This window comes from Populus nigra, chromosome 17 (assembly GCF_951802175.1).
Source record: "Populus nigra chromosome 17, ddPopNigr1.1, whole genome shotgun sequence".
In the NCBI taxonomy this organism is placed as follows: domain Eukaryota; kingdom Viridiplantae; phylum Streptophyta; class Magnoliopsida; order Malpighiales; family Salicaceae; genus Populus; species Populus nigra.
In genome coordinates this window covers 13826970-13852693 of record NC_084868.1, presented here as the reverse complement: position 1 = coordinate 13852693, position 25724 = coordinate 13826970, and the positions used below count along the sequence as shown (strand labels likewise).

The 25724-nt window shown below is 31.7% G+C and overlaps 1 protein-coding gene and 2 long non-coding RNA genes across 17 annotated transcripts in view; all 3 read right to left on the bottom strand.

The window, feature by feature from the left end:
- LOC133677362 (probable LRR receptor-like serine/threonine-protein kinase At1g53430) overlaps positions 1–25724 on the bottom strand; it is a 46100-nt gene that overhangs the window by 5422 nt on the left and 14954 nt on the right. For 3 of the 15 annotated variants that reach the window (XM_062099361.1, XM_062099362.1, XM_062099363.1), the window contains exons 1-15: positions 6241–6395; positions 5884–5919; positions 5524–5559; positions 5167–5202; positions 4233–4362; positions 4052–4126; positions 3888–3962; positions 2939–3010; positions 1453–1524; positions 1274–1345; positions 1110–1181; positions 912–989; positions 758–829; positions 581–655; positions 439–510 (exon numbers count right to left, since the gene is read on the bottom strand). In XM_062099361.1, coding sequence (XP_061955345.1) covers positions 439–510; positions 581–655; positions 758–829; positions 912–989; positions 1110–1181; positions 1274–1345; positions 1453–1524; positions 2939–3010; positions 3888–3962; positions 4052–4126; positions 4233–4362; positions 5167–5202; positions 5524–5559; positions 5884–5919; positions 6241–6358 — 1091 coding nt within the window. In that variant the 5' untranslated portion in view covers positions 6359–6395. Of the gene's footprint in view, positions 1–438; positions 511–580; positions 656–757; positions 830–911; positions 990–1109; positions 1182–1273; positions 1346–1452; positions 1525–2938; positions 3011–3887; positions 3963–4051; positions 4127–4232; positions 4363–5166; positions 5203–5523; positions 5560–5883; positions 5920–6240; positions 6396–25724 lie in introns of those variants that run through there. The other 12 variants (XM_062099376.1, XM_062099370.1, XM_062099371.1 and 9 more) reach the window with 12 other exon arrangements.
- On the bottom strand, positions 11254–12807 carry LOC133677100 (uncharacterized). Its single transcript, XR_009835690.1, has 2 exons — positions 12173–12807; positions 11254–11538 (listed from the first exon to the last, which is right to left on the bottom strand). It is a non-coding gene; the product is annotated as an uncharacterized LOC133677100 (long non-coding RNA).
- LOC133676690 (uncharacterized) lies at positions 21334–22362 on the bottom strand. The gene is made up of 2 exons (XR_009835648.1): positions 22266–22362; positions 21334–21618 (listed from the first exon to the last, which is right to left on the bottom strand). It is a non-coding gene; the product is annotated as an uncharacterized LOC133676690 (long non-coding RNA).

Here is a 25724-nt window from a genome sequence, read left to right as displayed (position 1 = left end):
TAATATTGTGACTTCATGATTCTATTATGCCTATAGTCGTAATATATATATATATATATATATATATATATATATATATATATATATATATATATATATATTAAAATTCTCAAACCTACACAACTAGTCTTCACAGCATATAATAGCTCATAAAAACAACTCAAGATCAAATAAAGAAAAATAGGCCTAAAAAAATAGTTATGTAAAAGATCGGTCATAATCCAAATTCTACAACAATAACGCTCCCAGACAAATATAATTCTAAGTGTATATGGTTTTTATTATTCAATTTGAATTCATGTTGTTACTATCTAATTTTTTATTTAATATTAAAAAAAACAAGAAAAAACAAGAAAACAATAAAAACTTTAAAAAATATGATCTCAATTTAGTTATGCACGTGAGCTTTAAAGAAAAGCGAAGGAAGGAAAAACTCACAGGTATGTTATTATCTTCATGCTTGCATTTGTTGGGAAAGGGAAACCGAAGCTTCTTACATCACTAACAAACCTGGAAGAAAGACCATCCAGAATAAAAACATGCATTTATTTCAACCCGGTTAAAATTATAGAACACTTACAAGTATTCGAGGTTTGCCATGTTAAAAAGAAGTTCAAGAGGAAGCTCTCCTTCAAAATCATTCCCGAAGAGGGACCTGTCATCAGCACACAAAAACACCAATTATTGAATGATATTCTTCGATCATCGACAGTTTCTCAATCAAATAATATTACAGAAAGTACAAGTAATTTCTTACAGGTAATAAAGTTCAGTCCAATTCGCAATGAACCTTGGTATTTGACCGGTCAAACGGTTTCCAGCTACGCTACTGCAGCCATAGTTAATTGCTTTTCCTTGGAACAATAATTAAACAGATTGTTGGTTGAAAGAATATGATGAGTTGCACTTACAACCGCCACAATTGATCCGAAGTGAAGTTGGCGTAATTTCCCGGCAGTTCTCCACTCAAATTGTTGGAGCTCAACTCTCTACAAAAACAAATCAAAAGGATTGTAATCCACCATTTTTCTATTTTATTTCTCCTCTTTCTATCTTCCGTGGTTTTACAAGGTGGTATGATTATTATTATTCTTCTGTTTGAAACTTACAAAGCATATAGAGATCTCAATCTTCCAAGTTCTGGTGGAAGCTGACCAGTGAGTTCATTGAACTCCAAGATCCTAATTAAATAAGAGATAAGAACCAAACCAAACTCAATAAGTTAAAAGGAAATTCAAGGAGAATGAAAGAGCCAGCGAGCGAGTTTCTATACATTATTTCGAGATTAGAGAGGTTGCCCAATTCTTTAGGGATTTGACCTGATAACATATTATAATATAAACCCCTGAAAACACCCACAAGAATAAGAGAAGAAGACTTGCATCAGTAATGGAAAAAGAATTTAATTGACATTATATGATACTGAAGAGACCGTGATTGGATAACACGTACAGATATTCGAGGGACGACAAATTCCCCAAAGATGAAGGTATTGAACCATTGAGGAAGTTTCTCGAGAGACGGCTACGTATATATATTACCATATAAGTTCATTATTACTCAAATAAGAACCAATAATTTATATTTTATGAAGACACACTAAGAGCTGAAATTAGTTATTATATATGATCCAAAAGCTAAGAAACTCTTTGCTCATAACCATGCAGATAGCCAAACAAGCATAAACACGGTTAAGCAATTAGCCAAACAAGGCTTTTATCCTAATTACATAAGAGAAAAAAAACCAAAAAGAACTCAGAAGTTAATATTTGTGACCATTAACACCTTGACATGAAATTTATAAGTATAAGTCCCTAAGCAGCTTGCCTTTATTTTCATTTCTAACAAAGCTAATTTTACTTGAAAATGTTTCACCAAAAATACTATTAAAAAATCGTAATTATTACAACTACAAGTTTAATCTATCAATTGTCTATTCAGTATCTTCTTCTTATAATGAAGTAAATTTGAGCTTTTAACTCAAAATTTCACCATTATAATATAATTATGTAGTCTTAACAATTAAGAAACTTTCTCAAAAATCAATGAAGGGGGAATCATAAACATTAAGATTGAAGTATTTGATAATAGGAACGCACCAAGAGCTTGTTCATATTTGTTTAGAAACTTTATCTCCAGTTAATCTTATATCAAGATCCAAAAATCAAAGTGTAAAAAAAAATGAAGTCTGGTACCAGAAAAAAAATCAATAAATAAGAGAGACCAAATATAAAAATACTTAAACTTGAGGGCTCAAAATGTAGATTTACAGGGCGTATCAATAAGTAAACATGGGGAAAAGATTGTGAATTATTATAAATATCAAATTTTATTTCCTATGTTTTAATTTCATCATTTGCAACAATCTTAAACTTTCCCATATGAAATCAACATGTAATTAAATACCAAAACAATTGTTAACACATGCACGCGTTAAACGAAATCCAAAGAGAACAGGAGTATCAATGATTAAAAAAAAAACTAAAAGAAAATGCGGCTGAAAGGCTAAAAAGGCAATGGTATAATGCTTACAATAGGAAAATGTGAGGATGATAAACATAATATTTTTTTAAATTTATTTTTAATATTAATATATTAAAATAATTTAAAAATATAAAAAATATATTAATTTAAAAAAAAATTCCAAATTTTTTCAAAAATATTTTTAAAAAATTGATGATGGATAGTTTGCTTTTAACTATATTAGAAATAATAAATTTAGTTTTGAAGCACGAAATCTAAATACTTGATTAGGAAAAAAATTACAATATTTAAAAATTGAAAATGGAATGTTTCTGAATAAAAGTCAATATTAATAAACACCCACAAGAATAAGAGCACAAAACTTGCATCAGCTATGAGAAAAGAATTTAATTGACATTGAAGATGATACTTATAACTATATGATACTAAAAAAGACTGATTGCATGATACTTACATATATTGGAGGGACGGCAAATTCCCCAAAGATGAAGGTATGGAGCCATTGAGGAAGTTTGTAGAGAGATCGCTATGCATATGTATTACCAAATAAGTTTATTATTACTCACTAAGAACCAATAATATAAATTTTATGAAGACATACTAAGAACTGAAATTAGTTATTGTATATAATCCAAAAGCTAAGCAGCTCTTAATTTGCACATAACTATGCAGACAGTCATTGAGGAAGTTTTCGAAAAGATCGCTATGCATATGGGAAATGGAAGACATTCACAATACATTAATGAAAATATAACTTTAATTGAAGTTTTTGGTTGTTTATAGAAAATTGACCTAATGATTGTAAGACTTTAATTTTGTGCTTTCCCACGAGAATGTTGCATTAAAGATAGGCAAGTTGATCCTATTTTCTATATACAAAATATTATTTTCATATTTTGTTATAATTTGGACCTGTCAGTTTGGGAATTTCCTTGATAATACCTTCTAAGATACTATTTCAGTTATCTAGTCAACCATAGTCTAAGCTGTAGAATTACCTATAGTGATAACATTATTTTTAATTATAAATGTAAATATTTTAAAACATTAATATTATTTTTTTAATTATAATTATTATTTATTAATATTTATTCATCATTTGAATTTTCTATGTCTCTTTTGAATGTGTGTGAATGATTGTTTACTTGTTTTAAATACATTTTCTTGATATGATAAATAAATTTGGGATAGAGCTTGAACGTGCATGCTTTTCAATCAATATTATCATGAACGTGCTCAAGCCCTTCAATTGCTCACAATCCTAAAAGTCCAATGCACATCTTTATGACAGTGTGGATTAGGCCATTTTCAAGCCGTTAAATTATGCAGCCGAACTTTTATCTTGATTCGTTTAGAAAATAAACCGCAGTAGTAGTAAATAACCATGGTACTGGATCACTTACAGATACTTGAGTGAAGGCAAGTTCCCCATGGTGACGTCAGGGATGCTACCATGAAGTCGATTGTTGTTCAAATCACTGTTATTAATGTAATAGGATTGTTATCAATTAGTTGAGGTCAGCATACTGATTCGAATGATTATCATCACATGTCAAATGATACTCACATTTCTTCTAGGTAATGGAGACTAGTCAAGGCTGTAGCGTTGATTTGTCCGTCTAATTCGCGGTTTGAGAAATATCTACCTCCCAAAAAATGGCGTCAACATAGAAACCAGTGAGTTTTAGAGAGGATGCATTGCCTTACAAAAATCAAAGAAAATTGGATGAAGTTGATGAGGAACTTACAGGCCGGTGACGTGACAAACTGTGCTGCCGCAATTGCATTTGATGCCTTGAAAATTATTGTCACAAGACGAGCTTGAGAATTGTTGAAAACCCCACCCTAACGTGGTCATCAATTCACCCAAAGCCTTTGCTGCCAAACGTTTTTCAACAAAGAAACACATATTTTGTTTAGCAAGATTCAAACAGGTAGCATACCTTCATGATCAAAACCATATATTTTTAGCTTCCACAACCTCTAGCTAGCTTCAAATCCGAACTAAAAGGAAAAACAAGAAAAAAAAAAAAAACTAGTGCTCATTTATTGTCAATTGACTATATAAATCCATCTAGATTTCCTTACTAAAATCCTCGTAAAAATCAATTCATCCTTAACCAAGCACTACTTCATTTGATAGTTATAGGAAAAGATGGAGAAGCAGAAAATATCTAAGATATGCAGTACGTAGGCTAGCAAGATAAAACTAAAGCACTACGGAACTCTCTGCCAGGCTGTGGAAGCACTAGAGAGCAAATGGAAGAGAGAAATAGCAGTATCTTGAGAGTGTCTAGTAGTAATAGAGAAAACATAGTGTCGTAGTTTATTACTATTCAAAATCTGAAAGAGAAGAGGATCTGCTTGGATAGCCAAATTGACAAAGAAGAGAACGGCAAGAGAGGAAACAAGCTTAGGAAAGAGCTTGTTAAGATAAAGCTTAGCCATTACTTTAGCTTGCAATGCGACATGCATGAAATCTACACAAAAAAAGCCCTCTTTGTTCATAACTTATTATTAATTGGGTCATCTGAAAGAGAAGAGGATCTGCTTGGATAGGGATCAGAAGATATTGAAGGAAAAGCTCATAGTTAACAGATAAACAATTTTTCTTCCTTTTTTTTTGTATATAGTAGGAAAAGGATATATATGTAGATGGAAAAGTATATCGTGCGTGTGTACCTTCATCTGCAGGCAACCGGTTGCTGTTAGAGAAACCTGTTCATAGCCAAATTGACAAAGAAGAAGAACGGCAAGAGAGGAAACAAGCTTAGGAAAGAGCTTGTTAAGATAAAGCTTAGCCATTACTTTAGCTTGCAATGCGACATGCATGAAATCTACACAAAAAAAGCCCTCTTTGTTCATAACTTATTATTAATTGGGTCATCTGAAAGAGAAGAGGATCTGCTTGGATAGGGATCAGAAGATATTGAAGGAAAAGCTCATAGTTAACAGATAAACAATTTTTCTTCCTTTTTTTTTGTATATAGTAGGAAAAGGATATATATGTAGATGGAAAAGTATATCGTGCGTGTGTACCTTCATCTGCAGGCAACCGGTTGCTGTTAGAGAAACCTGTTCATAGCCAAATTGACAAAGAAGAAGAACGGCAAGAGAGGAAACAAGCTTAGGAAAGAGCTTATTAAGATAAAGCTTAGCCATTACTTTAGCTTGCAATGCGACATGCATGAAATCTACACAAAAAAAGCCCTCTTTGTTCATAACTTATTATTAATTGGGTCATCTGATCAAAGAGAAGAGGATCTGCTTGGATAGGGATCAGAAGATATTGAAGGAAAAGCTCATAGTTAACAGATAAACAAATTTTCTTCCTTTTTTTTTGTATATAGTAGGAAAAGGATATATATGTAGATGGAAAAGTATATCGTGCGTGTGTACCTTCATCTGCAGGCAACCGGTTGCTGTTAGAGAAACCTGTTCATAGCCAAATTGACAAAGAAGAAGAACGGCAAGAGAGGAAACAAGCTTAGGAAAGAGCTTATTAAGATAAAGCTTAGCCATTACTTTAGCTTGCAATGCGACATGCATGAAATCTACACAAAAAAAAGCCCTCTTTGTCCATAACTTATTACTAATTGGGTCATCTGAAAGAGAAGAGGATCGATCTGTTTGGATTGGGAGAAGATATTGAAGGAAAAGCTCATATTTAACAGATAAACAAATTCTCTTCCTTCTTTTGTATATAGTAGGAAAAGGATATATATGCAGATGCAAAAGTATATCGTGCGTGTGTACCTTCATCTGCAGGCAACGTTGGTTGACAGGCTACATAGCCAAATTGACAAAGAAGAAGAAGAACGGCAAGAGAGTAAACAAGCTTAGGAAAGAGCTTATTAAGATAAAGCTTAGCCATTACTACTTTAGCTTGCAATGCGCTTCCCTTGAGACGACATACATTCTTTATAAAGATACTGTTTTACCGTTCAGACAGTTATTAACTCTGAATCAATTACCTCACATTACCAAATTGTCCCTGTCCGAATATCAAAATACCCGAGAAAAGTAACTTGCAATATTATGCATGGAGGCCTGACAATTTTGGTTCAAGTAAATTGCAAAATGATTCCAAAGCATCATTTTTTAAATTGCAAAATAATTTTAAAAATAACTACTATTATACTTCCAAATACTCCTATAATAAAAAAAAACAATTGGGCCCATCTGAGAAATGAATGATTCTTTCTAGCCGTAGAGGTCGGTCCTAAATACGAGAGAGCCATTGGTCATGGGTCAACGACGGAACGAAGAAGTCAAGAAGGTTCCTCGAAGCTATTCTTCTCCCTCCCGCCAGGGCCTATCCTAGTAGGGTCCCCTTTCGTGGAATAGCAGATATCACTACTAATCAACCAGAAGAAAATTCAGCAGATCCCAGTAGCTTTCTGGAAGAACAGAGTTCCTGCCCATGAGTTGTAAAGATCACAACCATGCAATGAAATCACCACTCCCAGCTATACTTGGTTTTCTTCACACAAAATATGAGAGAAAATCACAGGACACAGCTTGCTTTTCTAAGATTTACTTTAATTATAGCAATTAAAAGTACCGTAGATATTTGTTTAAGGAATATTGTGCTCCAATCTTAGTTTATGAAAACTACAGACAATAATGAATGGGTATCAGCATACAAAACCTTTTATCTTATTTAATTTATCTAACTGGCCCTGTATATATAGACCCGATTTGTCCAAACTCAAGCATATAAACCAAAAAAAAATAAATAAAAACATATCCAAAACAAGTTCACATCTTAAATAGGTTTACTTTAAAAGGACTAAATTAAGTAAATTATGGTTCATAAATCCTATTTTGACGCAAACCAATCTTAATTCCAATAAAGCCCATTTAAATAGTAGAGTTTTCACATAATTTTACTAAGATCTCTACCATCAATCCCTACCATTTCTAAATCAAAGATGGAATACAAAGAGTCATATGCTGCGAAAAGAAAAGAAAAGAAAAAATCAAGAAAAGAGAGCTTGTCTTGATAATTATAATACATAGTTAGGTTTAAAGTTGATAAGATATATATTGTTAACTAATATCTCCTTCATACATGGTTATTATCAAAGAATCACTATAAACTTAAAAGTTTAAAGTTCTAATAATAATTTTATATTATTGCTAAAATATCTTTTCAAGTGAACATTTATCATTATTTTGTTTTATATTAATATGTTTTAAAGAATTATAATGTAAATGATTGGAACAAGGAATCTGAAGTAATAATGTATCTTTAAAATTTATGGTCAAGTCTTTGTTCGGGTTCAGCATCAATGATTGGACCCACGGCATGAGAACCTGACATGGTTTTCTGTCTTTTCTATGCCCCGCTAACGGCTCCGCTAAATGAATTGTTTTTATTGTTTTGCAACTCATAATCAAACATGTCATGTTAAGACAGAGGAGATGGACCATTTACATTAATCACCTGATTGCTGGCTCTATTTCATACACCATGGAAGACTTGGTTGATTTGGCCGATGACGCGGACACCTATGGTGATGGGGAAGAAGACGTTGCAGATGATGAGGATAGAGCATGTGTGTTTCAATCAGCCACAAGGACTTTTGGGGACAGCAGCAATGGATTGGAAAAATTAGATCTGGCAAAGTATAGAGACAATTATCATATATTGATATTTATATACTCGAAAAACAAATTAGGTGGTGTGCTGCCTCAATCAGAAGATTTGAATAACTTTCATAATTTTTTAATAATTAATAACGTGTAAGTTTAAGATTAATTTCACTATATATTGTATTTTAATTTTTTTATTATCATGAATTAATTATTTGAACTTGATTAGTTACTAAGTGGTGCATAAATAATGTTTTTAAAATGCTAAAATCATATTTAGATTACTCCAACGATTTAGAAAGGTTTATTCACCTTAATTTATATTAAAATTTATTTTCATTTTTATTATTATTTTAAAGTATTATAAGTTTTTATCAATTTTAATTCACATTCATTGAGAAAATATAATTTTTAATTAAAACAAGATTCTAATAATATTTTATTAATTAAACATGATTTGTTTTTATATATTGGCTTCTTTTGATCAATAACATCTATACATTATCATACAATCTAATTATAATCTTATTCAATTCAAGTACACTGACAACTTCAAACATTTTAGACCTGAGAGTAGGAGACAGATTAACACACTTCATTGCTAACAACAAAACAGTGAGAGCCTGCTTTCTGTCGTAACTGGATGCTAATTTCTTGTCAACCAAGTCAAGGATTCTTCCCTTATCATGCAAAACACCAGCCTGCAATTGAAAAGCAAGATTAGCTTAGCTACGAGTATTATGGAAATAATCAAGTAAATATTACTCATTATTTTCTAATCAATAAAAAAAATAAAAAAATCAAGAAATTATTTCAACCATCCAATTAAAGAAGATAATCAAGCATATTTTCTATAATTTATTTTATTCTATTCACTTATGTGTCTTGTTATATAACTATATAAACTCCACGAGAGTTGAATGGAACATATATATCAAATTATCGAATAATAATATCCTTTTTTATTCTAAATTTCTTTTTGGTATCAGACCAGGTCGATTATATACTACTCTAAATATTAGCTTTTGTTTTTTTGATGGATAATTTTATGACATTTATCTGATCATTTTAAAACACTTTGTTTTCAAACACTTAATTATCTACCAAATATTTAATTTACTATTCATTTTCAATGATAAATCAACTCATGATAAGGAGAAATTATTTCAAGATCATGTGGATGATCAAATAACATCCAAAGAATTAAAAAAAAATGGAGATGCAACAAAGTCCAACAAGAGAATTGAGATTCTACATCAAGAGAAAGACCTGCGAAAGAAGAAAAGAAAAAGAAGAGAGACTTAGTGCAAGCTAATATGTTTTTGCACAAGACATAGTATAAAAGAGACCACCTATAAAAAAAAAGAAAAAAGAAGAAGAGATGGTTGTTCCTAACAGAAGATCATAAAAAATAGCTGTGGAGCCATGATAAGAAGAATATATTAGTTTGATGAAGAGTGAGTCAAAATAAAATGAGCACTTGAAAAACCAAATTTTGAGAAGAAAGGTTTGGCTAATAATAGCTATTTTTAGAAAAATACAATTGTTAAAGATAAGCATACAATGACACTAGAAGTTGTGTGTGTCAAACTCAAGAAAAATAAAATTATCATGAGTTTAAGAGGGTGTGTTAAGAAAATAATTAAAGTAAATATTATTCATAATTTCCTAATCAAATAAAGAAAGAGTCAAGGAATTGAACAACTCTAGGTAATCAAGAAATAATTTTAATCATCTAATCAAATATATTTTTCTATAGTTTATTTTATTCTATTTTTTTATATTTCTTGTTATATGATTATATAAATCTTGCTTGAGTTGAGTATAACATATATTTCAAATTATTAAATAGTAATATCCTTTTCTATTATAAATTTCTTCAATTGGCATTTAATATTGGCAGAACATGTTTGGTTTGATAATAACTACGAAAAAAAAAACTAAGAGGGTTTATCCATCCACTTACTTTATCCAGAAAAAAACTCAGCTTCTTGGTTTTCTTATGTAATCTGCACTAACTTTCCCGCTAACTATTTTGAGTAGGACAACTCCGAAACTGTAAACATCAGCTTTAACAGTTATTGCTTTTCCCATTGAATACTCAGGTGCCATGTAAACTCTGCAATAAGAGATTAATTATTGGTTAATTAGCTCTTAATTAAAAGAATGGAAGTAGTTGTCAATCAATGATCATAATACTTACCGCGACCCTTTTGCTTTGATGGTCATAAATGGATGTTCCTCATCACAAAGTGTTGCCAATCCAAAGTCTGCCAACTTGGCCGTAAGAGAGTTATCAAGCATAATATTCCTACGCTTTATGTTTCCATGAACAATCCTTTTCTCTTCATGCAAATACTTCAAACCTTTCGCTATTCCCAGACAGAGTTCAAATCTAGCTTTCCAATCAAGTTTTGTCGTGGAATTTGGTTCTACAAATCAAGATGGGTTAGAGGCTTTATGGCTAGAATGCTAGAGCTTGTGTTATCTTTGTCAATTCTTATGTCTATGATTTCCAATCAAGAGATTACTATGACTTTTGTTAAACCTTCAACAAATTTATTTTTTGAGAGATTACAAATTTATTTCTTGTGTTAGGTTTTAATTTGATGAGATATCTATTGTTAACTAATATCTCCTTTATACATTGTTATTATCAAAGAATCACTATAAACTTAAAAGTTTAAAGTTTTAATAATAATTTTATATTATTGCTAAAATATCTTCTCAAGTGAACATTTATCATTATTTTGTTTTATATTAATATGTTTTTGGTGGAATTGATTTTTTTGACATTGATAAAAGAATTATAATGTAAATGATTGGAACCATGGAATCTGAAGTAATAATGCATCTTTAAAATTTATGGTGAAGTCTTTGTTCGTGTTCAGCTTCAATTTTTTGCCTCGTCAAGCAGAGAAAGATTAATAAAGCCAAGGCATCAGAACGAAGACCACAAGTGGATAGCTATCTCTACATTTCTTGGGTCCAATATGTGAACCATGAGAAGTATAAAGACTTGGCATGGTTTTCTATAATAGGTTAAGCCTCCTGATTATTTTTAATTTTTTCTATGCCCATCCAACGGCTCTGCTAAATTGCTTGATACATCATAAAATGACTTGATTTTGTAATGTATATGACTGAACCCATGGAATCTGAACATTGAAAAGTCAAAAAGAATCTTTAAAATTTATGGTCAAGTCTTTATTCGTGTTCAGCATCAATGATTGGACCCACGGATTGTGAACCTCGAGAAGATGGACCATTTACATTAATTACCCAATTGCTGGCTCTATTTCATACGCCATGGAAGACTTGGTTGATTTGGCCGATGACGTGGACACCTATGGTGATGGGGAAGAAGATGTTGCAGATGATGAGGATAGAGCAGGTGTGTTTCAGTCAGTCATAACGACTTTTGAGGACAGCAGCAGCGGGTTAGAAAAATCAGATCTGGTAAAGAATAGAGACAATTATCATGTATCAATATTCAAATACTCAAAAAACAAATTAGGTGGTGTGCTGCCTCAATCAGAAGATTTGAATAACTTTTATAATTTTTTAATAATTCATAACGTGTAAGTTTAAGATTAATTTCATTATATATTGTATTTTAATTTTTTTTATTATCATGAATTAATTATTTGAACTTGATTAGTTACTAAGTGGTGCATAAATAATGTTTTTAAAATGCTAAAATCATATTTAGATTACTCCAACGATTTAGAAAGGTTTATTCACCTTAATTTATATTAAAATTTATCTTTATCTTTATTATTATTTTAAAGTATTATAAGTTTTATCAATTTTAATTCGCATTGATTGAGAAAATATAAGTTTTAATTAAAACAAGATTCTAATAATATTTTATTAATTAAACATGATTTTTATATATATATTTTCGATACTTAACCTTTAGGCTATGCATGTTTGTATAACATCATAATTTAAATAATTTTTAAAAATTAAATAAGTGACTAAGCTTTCATACATGCGCGCGCCTATACTTCCTCACCACCACAATTAATTTATAAACAGGGAATTATCTGCAAGAAAACTTATTTTGAGTGCAAACATGATTATTTACCATAAGAAACTCAGCCAGTATATTTAGAAGTGAGAAATTCTCTATCTAATAAAAAGAATGAACTTAGGCCTTCGACCACATTTTTTCCTCCGCATCTCATCTATGAAAAACCTAAGAGTTAACACACAGAAATTTGTTAGACATGCTTCAAGAACATCACTCTTATTGCAGAAAATTATGGTACCACATACCTAGTCGGGTGACTGAAAAGCACCAAGATCATGAAATTAAACCAAGGAAATAAATATCAATGAGAAATATTCAGTAGTGATTTATATATGAAAGTCAATAGATTTGTCAAAAAGAAAGCAAAATGGATAGGAGTTTGGTCCGTTCCTTACATGGATAGGAGTCAATAGATTTAATATTTCTATGTAAAAACAAATAAGATAATAAATGCATGTCATGCATAATTCATGGTTTTTATTAGATAATTTGTTTGTTTTAGCTTTAAAAGTGTTTTTAAAAAATAATTAAATTGTTTTATTTTTTTAATTTTTTCAGATTATTTTAATGTATTGATATTAAAAATAATTTTAAAAATATTAATTGTCAAGAGACATGTTGTCTCTTGGAATTTAAATTAATGTGGGTCGGGTACTGTAGATGTAGCAGCTATTTTGAACAAGAGAGGAGAAGAAAACCGAGAGAAAGAAAGAAGAGGAGGCAGCAGAGCAGTCTGTCTTCTTTCTTCGATTTCCAGTTCGTTCACTGTTGGATCGGGCTAAGAATTTGACAGCAGCTTCTAGACACGTTCCTCTTCATTCTGAACGGTTGGATTGAAGATTGGTGGTGTGGAAGCTGGTCGTTTTGACAGAAAACGGGGCTGTCAGTGTTGTGAGCTTTTCTCTAACATTACTCTCTTTAATCTTGTTATAATCCGAGAATAAGTTGTTCTTGATGATATATATGTTGTAGCCCTTAGTTGAATCTGAGGAAGAACTATTGTGAACCCATTATTTGTGATAGTGGAAGTTTTTAGGTGGACTCCGGTCCCGTGGTTTTTCCCGCATCGGGTTTTCCACGTAAAAATCTTGGTGTTAATTTGTGTGATTATTTGCATTATATTTGATCATTGTTTGAATCTGTTTTTACTGCACAAAGAGGGAAAAAGGATTGGGACTTGTGAATTGTGAATTGTATTCCGCTGAATTGATCCGGTTAGTTGTCCCGAGTTTTCCCAACAAAGTGGTATCAGAGCATTTGGTTGTGTAGATTAAGTTCTTGTGCAGTTAAAATGGAAAAGGAAGATTCGGGCATGATAAAGCTCACTTCCTCAAATTATTTTTTGTGGAAAACAATGATGGAGGATCACTTATATTGCAATGATTTGGCTTTGCCGATTGAATGTAAAGGAATAAAGCCTGATGACATGGATGATGCAAAATGGAATGGACTAAATAGAAAGGCTACCGCTAATGTTAGAAAATGGGTATCTTCTAAGTCCATTAATCATATTTCTCAAGAACATGACTGCTATACAGTGTGGAAGATGTTGGAAGAAACATTTGCCAAGGAGAGTGCACAAAACAAGGTTTTTGTAATTAGAGACCTTGTGAATTTGAAGTATAGAGATGGTGAAGATGCTTTGGTGCATATAAATGTATTCCAAGGGTTCTTGAATCAGCTGTCATTGATGAACCTTGAGTTAGCCGATGAAATGCAAGCATTAATCCTATTGAGTTCATTGCCGGATAGTTGGGAGACTTTGGTAGTGTCACTTAGCAATTCTACTCCGAATGGAAAGCTCACTTTGAAAACAATGAAGGATTGTATCCTCAATGAAGAGAAGAGGAGGAAAGGGACAAGCACTTCCGAGTCTCATGCACTTGTTACAGAAAGTCGAGGGAGAAGTCAAAGCAGGTTCTCTCACGGCAAGCAAGATGGAGAATCCAGCAATAGAAAAGGCAAATGGAAGCCAAGAGGAAGATCTCAGTCAAGGAAGGGTTTTAAGTGTTATTACTGTGACAAGCCTGGGCATATGCAAAAAGATTGCAGAAAGTATAAAAGAGATAAAAAGGGTAGAGATGAAGACAAGAATGAAGAGAATGGTACAGCTGCAGTTGTATCTGATGGTGATGTTGCCATTGTGTGTGATGATGGCTGTGTTAATCTTGCATGTCAAGATACCACCTGGGTTGCAGATTCAGCAGCTTCTTACCATGTTACACCCCGACGTGATTTTTACACATCCTACACTGCTGGTGACTTTGGTCAAGTTAGGATGGGAAATCAAGGGATGGCTAGTGTTGTGGGCATTGGAGATATTTGGTTGGAAACCAATACTGGGTGCAAGTTGCTACTCAAAGATGTTAGGCATGTGCCTGATATGCGCCTACATTTGATCTCTACTGGTACTCTTGATGAAGAAGGCTATCACAGTTACTTTGGAGATGGTAAATGGAAGCTCTCCAGAAATTCCCTAATTGTTGCTAAAGGGAAGAAGATGGGTCTCTACATGTCACAAGCCAAGGTGATCAAAGGGGAGGTAAATGCAATTGAAGATTGCTCTACTGATTTATGGCATAAGCGGCTTGGACATTTGAGTGAGAAAGGCCTTGGAATCCTTGCCAAGAAGAATTACCTTCCTTTAAAAGGTATGAACTTGAACACATGTACTCATTGTTTAGTTGGTAAACAACATAGAGTTGCATTTCAAAGATCACCTTCACATAGAAGGTCACATGTTCTTGATTTAGTTCATACTGATGTTTGCTCAATGATTGATAAGTCTCTTGGAGGTGCATTGTACTTTGTTAGTTTTATTGATGATCACTCCAGGAAGATTTGGGCCATTTGTTTGAAATCCAAAGATCAGGTGCTTGATGTCTTTAAGGATTTCCATGCTAGAGTTGAAAGAGAAACTGGTAGAAAGCTGAAATGTGTTCGAGCAGACAATGGTGGTGAATACAGGGGTCCTTTTGAGAAGTACTGCAGGGAACATGGCATCAAGTTGGAGAAGACAGTTCCTAAGACTCCACAGCAGAATGGAGTGGATGAGAGAATGAACAGAACCATTGTTGAAAGAATTAGATGTATGCTCTCTCATGCAAAGCTGCCTAAGTCCTTTTGGGGTGAGGCAATGAAGACTGCAGTTGCCATGATCAACCTTTCTCCATCAGTTCCTCTTGAGTTTGATGTTCCAGATAGAGTTTGGAAAGGAAAGGATGTTTCCTATGCACACTTAAGAGTGTTTGGATGCAGAGCATTTGTACATGTTCCAAGGGATGAAAGGTCTAAGCTTGACAGCAAGACAAAGCAGTGTATTTTCTTGGGCTCTGAAGATGATGAGTTTGGTTATAGGTTATGGGATCCAAAGGAGAAGAAAATTGTGAGAAGCAGAGATGTTATCTTCTTTGAAGATCAAACCATTGAAGACTTTGAACTAAAGGAGAAAACAGAGTCTACTACTTTTATTCCATCTAATTCAAATCCAGCACCTACTCCACAGTTACCTTTGATGCATGCTAATCATGGGGGAGACTTGCAAAATGATGAAAATGGTGGTTTTCTTAATGAGCCATTAGTTGGTGATCCTGAATCAGCTAATGATGATATTGATGTTATTCCTGAACAGGTTATGCAGGAAGCTCCAAATGAGCCACAATTGAGGAGGTCAACTAGACCTCGCCAACCTTCCACCAAATACTCTCCTCATGAGTATGTGTTGGTTACTGACGGGGGAGAGCCAGAATGCTTTGATGAAGCTATGTCACATGAGAAGAAAAGTGAGTGGTTGAAAGCAATGCAAGAAGAGATGAAATCCTTGCATGAAAACCATACATTTGATTTAGTGAAGCTTCCCAAAGGTAAGAGAGAACTCAAGAACAAATGGGTGTTCAGGTTGAAGATTGATGAACATTGCTCACAACCAAGGTACAAGGCAAGATTGGTTGTGAAAGGTTTCGGTCAGAAGAAGGGTATTGATTTTGAAGAAATCTTTTCACCAGTGGTCAAGATGTCTTCAATCCGAGTTGTGCTTGGCTTAGCTGCTAGTTTGAACCTTGAAGTTGAGCAACTTGATGTGAAAACTGCCTTTCTCCATGGTGATTTAGATGAGGAAATCTACATGGAGCAGCCTGAAGGGTTTGAAGCAAAAGGTAAAGAGCAGTTAGTTTGCAAGTTGAAAAAGAGCCTATATGGATTAAAGCAAGCTCCAAGACAATGGTACAAGAAGTTTGATTCTTTCATGGTGGATCATGGTTATGATAGGACCACTTCTGATCATTGTGTATTTATGAAAAGGTTTCCAGATGGAAACTTTATTATTCTCCTGTTGTATGTGGATGATATGTTGATTGTTGGCCATGATGCTAAGAAGATTCAGATTTTGAAGGAAGAGTTAAGCAAGTCTTTTGCAATGAAAGACTTAGGACCGGCAAAACAGATTCTTGGCATGAAGATCACACGTGACAGGAAGAAGGAGAAACTTTGGCTATCTCAAGAGAGATATGTCCAAAAGGTACTTGAGAGATTCAACATGAGCAACTCCAAACCGGTTTGTTCTCCACTTGCAAGCCACTTTAAACTAAGTTCTAAGCAGTGTCCTTCAAGTGATGAAGAAAGAGATGAGATGAAAAAGGTTCCTTATGCATCCGCAGTTGGTAGCTTGATGTATGCCATGGTTTGCACAAGGCCGGATATAGCTCATGTAGTTGGTATGGTTAGTCGGTTCCTCTCCAATCCTGGTAAAGAACACTGGTCAGCAGTGAAATGGATACTCAGGTATCTCAAAGGTACTTCTAGTTTCAGCTTATGTTTAGGTAATGATAAACCTGTGTTGGATGGATACACAGATGCAGATATGGCTGGTGATGTTGATTCTAGAAAGTCCACATCAGGATACTTGATGAAGTTTGCAGGGGGAGCAGTCTCATGGCAATCAAGGTTGCAAAAATGTGTGGCATTATCCACTACAGAGGCTGAATATATTGCTCTTACTGAAGGGGGCAAAGAGTTGTTATGGATGAAGAAGTTCTTACATGAACTTGGCCTAGTTCAAGAGAACTTTGTGTTGCACTGTGATAGTCAAAGTGCAATCCATCTCAGTAAGCATCCTACTTTTCACTCTCGGTCAAAGCACATTGAGGTTAGATATCAATGGATTTGAGATGCTATGGAGACGAAGTCATTTTTTGTCGAGAAGATCCATACCGATGACAACGTGTCAGACATGATGACCAAACCTCTACCGAGAGAGAAGTTTGAGTTTTGCAGAAGGGAAGCAGGCTTATCAGAGCCTCCTAAATTGAAGCTTACATGTTGATCGCCAGTATGGCGAATTCCTCACATGGTGCGTGAGGGGGAGATTTGTTGTGTGGTCCCGCACCATGTGATGGTGAGACCACCACATTAATTGTCAAGAGACATGTTGTCTCTTGGAATTTAAATTAATGTGGGTCGGGTACTGTAGATGTAGCAGCTATTTTGAACAAGAGAGGAGAAGAAAACCGAGAGAAAGAAAGAAGAGGAGGCAGCAGAGCATTCTGTCTTCTTTCTTTGATTTCCAGTTCGTTCACCGTTGGATCGGGCTAAGATTTTGACAGCAGCTTCTAGACACGTTCCTCTTCATTCTGAACGGTTGGATTGAAGATTGGTGGTGTGGAAGCTGGTCGTTTTGACAGAAAACGGGGCTGTCAGTGTTGTGAGCTTTTCTCTAACATTACTCTCTTTAATCTTGTTATAATCCGAGAATAAGTTGTTCTTGATGATATATATGTTGTAGCCCTTAGTTGAATCTAAGGAAGAACTATTGTGAACCCATTATTTGTGATAGTGGAAGTTTTTAGGTGGACTCCGGTCCCGTGGTTTTTCCCGCATCGGGTTTTCCACGTAAAAATCTTGGTGTTAATTTGTGTGATTATTTGCATTATATTTGATCATTGTTTGAATCTGTTTTTACTGCACAAAGAGGGAAAAAGGATTGGGACTTGTGAATTGTGAATTGTATTCCGCTGAATTGATCCGGTTAGTTGTCCCGATTTTTCCCAACAACTAGTTCCATAAATTACTAAATAAACAAAGATTGAATCTTATAATATAATTATTAAATATAATTTGATAAATTGAATCTCCGCACTGGATTAAAAGTTTCAGCATCATCTGTAATGAGCTCATCAGGAACTGAAACGACTTCCAAGGCATTTAATAAGGCAAATGAATTGCCTGAAGGAGTGATGGTGATAACAAGGTTCTTTGAGTTTACATTAACTGAAAATTCTTTAACAACAGAAGCCTTCTGAAATCATATTTAGATTACTCCAACGATTTAGAAAGGTTTATTCACCTTAATTTATATTAAAATTTATTTTCATTTTTATTTTTATTTTAAAGTATTATAAGTTTTTATCAATTTTAATTCACATTCATTGAGAAAATATAATTTTTAATTAAAACAAGATTCTAATAATATTTTATTAATTAAACATGATTTGTTTTTATATATTGACTTTTTTTATCAATAAAATCTATACATTATCATACAATCTAATTATAATCTTATTCAATTCAAGTACAATGACGACTTCGGACATTTTAGGCCTGAGAGTAGAAAACAAATTAACACACTTCACTGCTAACAGCAAAACAGTGAAAGCTTGCTTTCTGTTGTAACTGGATGCTAATTTCTTGTCCACAAAGTCAAGGATTCTTTCCTTATCATGCAAAACACCAGCCTGCAATTGAAAAGCAAGATTAGCTTAGCTCCGAGTATTAAGGAAATAATCAAGTAATTATTACTTATTATTTTCTAATCAATAAAAAAAATCAAGGAATTAAATAACTCTTAACAATCAAGAAATTATTTCAATCATCTAATTAAAACAAAGGATCAACCATATTTTCTATAATTTATTTTATTCTATTTACTTATGTGTCTTATTATATAACTATATAAACTCCACAGGAGTTGAATGGAACATATATATCAAATTATCGAATAATAATATCCTCTTTTATTCTAAATTTCTTCTTGGTATCAAAGCAGGTCGATCATATACTACTCTAAATATTAGTTTTTGCTTTTTTGATGGATAATTTTATGCCATTTATCTAATCATTTTAAAACACTTTGTTTTCAAAATCTTAATTATCTACCAAATATTTAATTTATTATTCATTTTCAATGATAAATCAACTCATGATAAAGAAAAATTATTTCAAGATCATGTGGATGATCAAATAACATCCAAAGAATTAAAAAAAATGGTGATCCAACAAAGTCCAACAAGAGAATTGAGATTCTACATCAAGAGAAAGACCTGCGAAAGAAGAAAAGAAAAAGAAGAGAGACTTAGTGCAAGCTAATATGTTTTTGCACAAGACATAGTATAAAAGAGACCACCTATAAAAAAAAAGAAAAAAGAAGAAGAGATGGTTGTTCCTAACAGAAGATCATAAAAAATAGCTGTGGAGCCATGATAAGAAGAATATATTAGTTTGATGAAGAGTGAGTCAAAATAAAATGAGCACTTGAAAAACCAAATTTTGAGAAGAAAGGTTTGGCTAATAATAGCTATTTTTAGAAAAATACAATTGTTAAAGATAAGCATACAATGACACTAGAAGTTGTGTGTGTCAAACTCAAGAAAAATAAAATTATCATGAGTTTAAGAGGGTGTGTTAAGAAAATAATTAAAGTAAATATTATTCATAATTTCCTAATCAAATAAAGAAAGAGTCAAGGAATTGAACAACTCTAGGTAATCAAGAAATAATTTTAATCATCTAATCAAATATATTTTTCTATAGTTTATTTTATTCTATTTTTTTATATTTCTTGTTATATGATTATATAAATCTTGCTTGAGTTGAGTATAACATATATTTCAAATTATTAAATAGTAATATCCTTTTCTATTATAAATTTCTTCAATTGGCATTTAATATTGGCAGAACATGTTTGGTTTGATAATAACTACGAAAAAAAAAACTAAGAGGGTTTATCCATCCACTTACTTTATCCAGAAAAAAACTCAGCTTCTTGGTTTTCTTATGTAATCTGCACTAACTTTCCCGCTAACTATTTTGAGTAGGACAACTCCGAAACTGTAAACATCAGCTTTAACAGTTATTGCTTTTCCCATTGAATACTCAGGTGCCATGTAAACTCTGCAATAAGAGATTAATTATTGGTTAATTAGCTCTTAATTAAAAGAATGGAAGTAGTTGTCAATCAATGATCATAATACTTACCGCGACCCTTTTGCTTTGATGGTCATAAATGGATGTTCCTCATCACAAAGTGTTGCCAATCCAAAGTCTGCCAACTTGGCCGTAAGAGAGTTATCAAGCATAATATTCCTACGCTTTATGTTTCCATGAACAATCCTTTTCTCTTCATGCAAATACTTCAAACCTTTCGCTATTCCCAGACAGAGTTCAAATCTAGCTTTCCAATCAAGTTTTGTCGTGGAATTTGGTTCTACAAATCAAGATGGGTTAGAGGCTTTATGGCTAGAATGCTAGAGCTTGTGTTATCTTTGTCAATTCTTATGTCTATGATTTCCAATCAAGAGATTACTATGACTTTTGTTAAACCTTCAACAAATTTATTTTTTGAGAGATTACAAATTTATTTCTTGTGTTAGGTTTTAATTTGATGAGATATCTATTGTTAACTAATATCTCCTTTATACATTGTTATTATCAAAGAATCACTATAAACTTAAAAGTTTAAAGTTTTAATAATAATTTTATATTATTGCTAAAATATCTTCTCAAGTGAACATTTATCATTATTTTGTTTTATATTAATATGTTTTTGGTGGAATTGATTTTTTTGACATTGATAAAAGAATTATAATGTAAATGATTGGAACCATGGAATCTGAAGTAATAATGCATCTTTAAAATTTATGGTGAAGTCTTTGTTCGTGTTCAGCTTCAATTTTTTGCCTCGTCAAGCAGAGAAAGATTAATAAAGCCAAGGCATCAGAACGAAGACCACAAGTGGATAGCTATCTCTACATTTCTTGGGTCCAATATGTGAACCATGAGAAGTATAAAGACTTGGCATGGTTTTCTATAATAGGTTAAGCCTCCTGATTATTTTTAATTTTTTCTATGCCCATCCAACGGCTCTGCTAAATTGCTTGATACATCATAAAATGACTTGATTTTGTAATGTATATGACTGAACCCATGGAATCTGAACATTGAAAAGTCAAAAAGAATCTTTAAAATTTATGGTCAAGTCTTTATTCGTGTTCAGCATCAATGATTGGACCCACGGATTGTGAACCTCGAGAAGATGGACCATTTACATTAATTACCCAATTGCTGGCTCTATTTCATACGCCATGGAAGACTTGGTTGATTTGGCCGATGACGTGGACACCTATGGTGATGGGGAAGAAGATGTTGCAGATGATGAGGATAGAGCAGGTGTGTTTCAGTCAGTCATAACGACTTTTGAGGACAGCAGCAGCGGGTTAGAAAAATCAGATCTGGTAAAGAATAGAGACAATTATCATGTATCAATATTCAAATACTCAAAAAACAAATTAGGTGGTGTGCTGCCTCAATCAGAAGATTTGAATAACTTTTATAATTTTTTAATAATTCATAACGTGTAAGTTTAAGATTAATTTCACTATATATTGTATTTTAATTTTTTTTATTATCATGAATTAATTATTTGAAGTTGATTAGTTACTAAGTGGTGCATAAATAATGTTTTTAAAATGCTAAAATCATATTTAGATTAGTCCAACGATTTAGAAAGGTTTATTCACCTTAATTTATATTAAAATTTATCTTTATTTTTATTATTATTTTAAAGTATTATCAATTTTAATTCACATCGAGAAAATATAATTTGTAATTAAAACAAGACTCTAATAATATTTATTAATTAAACATGATTTTTATATATATATTTTCGATACTTAACCTTTAGGCTATGCATGTTTGTATAACATCATAATTTAAATAATTTTTAAAAATTAAATAAGTGACTAAGCTTTCATACATGCGCGCGCCTATACTTCCTCACCACCACTATTAATTTATAAACAGGGAATTATCTGCAAGAAAACTTATTCTCAGTGCAAACATGATTATTTACCATAAGAAACTCAGCCAGTATAATTACGCCTTCGACCACATTTTTTCCTCCGCATCTCATCTATGAAAAACCTAAGAGTTAACACACAGAAATTTGTTAGACATGCTTCAAGAACATCACTCTTATTGCAGAAACTTATATATGGTACCACATACCTAGTCGGGTGACTGAAAATTAAGCACCAAGATCATGAAATTAAACCAAGAAAATAAATATCAATGAGAAATATTCAGTAGTGATTTATGAAAGTCAATAAATTTGTCAAAAAGAAAGCAAAATGGATAGGAGTTCGGTCCGTTCCTTGCATGTTTACATTCTGCAGTGTTTTTTTTATGAGTCTGTCACCTTCTCTTACATGCTTTTCCAAAACTCTTTTTTTTTCCAAAATATCTTTTTATAATATTTCATTTTAAAAAAAAACAACTATTATCATGGCTATATTCCATAAATTACTAAATAAACAAAGATTGAATCTTATAATATAATTATTAAATATAATTTGATAAATTGATCTAAAAAAATTTGTAATCTAAAACCTTACCCGAGCTGAAATTCATGTTAAACTAAAAAGAAATATTGATTAGGTGAAGTCCAATTGATTCACCTATATTTTTAGTAATTTTATTAACTTGAGGTTAATTTAAAGAATTTTCTTTAATAAAATAAAACAATGTTGTCTTATTTAAAAATAACTTAAATTAACTGGGACATCTCCCAAATTAATTTGATAATTTAAACCATTTTTCGACTTAGTTTCCGATTTCGAATCGATAACTACAATCATTCTACACCCATACACTCTCGGAAAAAGATAATGATATTCATTTTTCTCGAAGGAAACTGTTGGTCCACCCATGTTCACCCTAGCTATGAACAGTCTCCAGAGCCTGCCAGGACAGGCCTTTGAATCTCCGCACTGGATTAAAAGTTTCAGCATCATCTGTAATGAGCTCATCAGGAACTGAAACGACTTCCAAGGCATTCAAGAAGGCAAATGAATTGCCTGAAGGAGTGATGGTGATAACAAGGTTCTTTGAGGTTACATTAACTGAAAATTCTTTAACAACAGAAGCCTTCACACTGAAATTGCTGAGGAATTCACTATTACCGTCTCACAAAAATATTATAGTTCTAAAAATAGCACTGTTTATTATAGTTCTAAAAATATTATTTTAATAAAAAAAATCCAAATTTTTTTTTCATCAACGGTGTGATAGTTAATAAAACAGGTGAGCCAAAGTTTTCAAGATCAGCTGATTTTTTTTTTCAACTCAAATTGCTCAGTCCTGAATTAACTGGGTATAAGTTGATTTATCGGTAGTCCAGGTTTTAAAATAATATTGTTCATAGCTCATATCATGCAGTTAATGAATTAATTAAGATTGATTAATTTGTTATTATTTTAATTTTTTAAAAAATAAGTTATTATTTTGAAAAAAAAATTCAAAATCAAACTACATTTTTATCGGACATTCAGATTATTATCAGACATATCAAGTTCATTATACCATATTAAATTAACTCTACCATGGTTTTCATTTTAAATTTAAATTAGATAAAAATTTAAAATAAAGATTTCGCTTAGCTGAATTTAATAATATTATTAAAATATTACTTATAGCCTAAATATTTTTTTATACATTAAATTTTTTTGGTTAGGCTAGTGGCATAACCTAATTATCCAGTAATCGATCGATCTAATCCATTTAGAAAAATTTAATATTAACAGCTACATGTGCAGGGAATATCATGGGGTAAGTTCAGATTGTAATAAAAAGGACTTATTCCATTCAAAGTTCTTAGGTTTGGAAACAATCATTGGCAAATTTATTTTTAATTAGTCTTATTCATAAAAGTATCCTAAGACAATCATTTAACTTCGACATTGATGCAATATTTATACCATAAAGGTCTCTTTAGACGTTTAATGTGTATGTATGGCAAATTTATTTGTATTTATTTTTGTTATACCAAAAAGTAAAGTATACCTTTTATATCTACCTATGTATCTAACTGGTCCAAGTTTAAGAGTTTTTCATAATTAGACAGTACAATACTACTGCTTATCACTTAAATAGATAGTAATTAAACTCATGGGTTGATGAAATACGATTAATCTAGAATTAAAGTTAAATAAATAAATAAATAATTTAGTTGGTTTGATAAAAGAATTTGAATTTATCAGTTAATCAGGTTAACACTCGACTCTTAATTTATAGAATTTTTTTATATAAACAAAAATATTATTTTTATTATATTCTTAAAAAAAACATTTAAAAATTGACTCGGAATGATTTTTTTTATTCATATCCCAAATCTTATCGTTATCGACTCTTTATGAAGTTTTGCAATTATGTTAGATATATTAAAATCCTTTGAATTTTATAGCAGAACTATTTTGGATTCATATCCAATATAAAAATGTGATTCAATATTTAATTTTAAAATTATAGTTGCATTTTTTATATATATACTCGTAAATACGAGGTGATGTGTGATTATATAAAGTTTCATTGTTATTTGAATCCAACAATTTGGATTTATTGCTGACTCATTATGTTTTTAATAATAATGGAAGATCTGGATCTATATGTTAATCCTCGTGCCTTTTTATTCGGCTTTTTCTTGGAAGTGGTTAGTTTAATTAATACTCAATTATTCATGTATGATTGATATTGTTCTTTGATGTAAGTGAACCACTTTATTTCCAAACCCAAAAAAGGCACCTCTTTTTGTTATAAAAAAAACCCAAAAGACACCTTATCTCAAAACTCTTAAATCAATGACATTTTTTTTTTTAATTTGCCCGACCACAAGTTTATCTATAAAACTTGACTAGTACTGGGTAAAAAACAAAAAATGAAAATATAATTTGAAGGGTCAATTTATAATTTAATTTGTTCTGTTAAAATTTTATTTGAATTTTTTATGTAATTTATTTTTTTCTTAAAATAATTTAAATAATATTATTTTGATTAATTCAAATAAACCCATCTAATGTGTAACTTAGACCATATACATGATCACGAGTTCTGTCAAATTTAATAACTTTAATGATATGAATGGGACATTTAAGCTAAGCTAAAGTTGGCTAAGTAAGAAAATTCAATTTTTTTCTTGCATCATTGAATTGATTAACTATGAAACCCGGCTTTTGGAATGGTCCAAGATGCATTCGTAACCTCGAAACGTTCCATTAAAAACAAAATGCCAACGAAGAATGGAGCTATGTCAAAGCTTCTACTAGTTTCAGAGTGTAGTGAAAATTTATGAAAGGTTTTTTTTATATTTTTATTTTAAAGTATTTATATTAAAAATAAAATTTTAAAAATAAAAAATATTATTTTAATATATTTCTAATAACAAAACACTTTAAAAAATACCTACAACCACACTTATAAAACACCCCCTTCTCCTCTTCAACCCATGATTTCACATGCCATCTCTCCTTTACCAATGCCTTTCCCAATCCCACTTTCTCACATG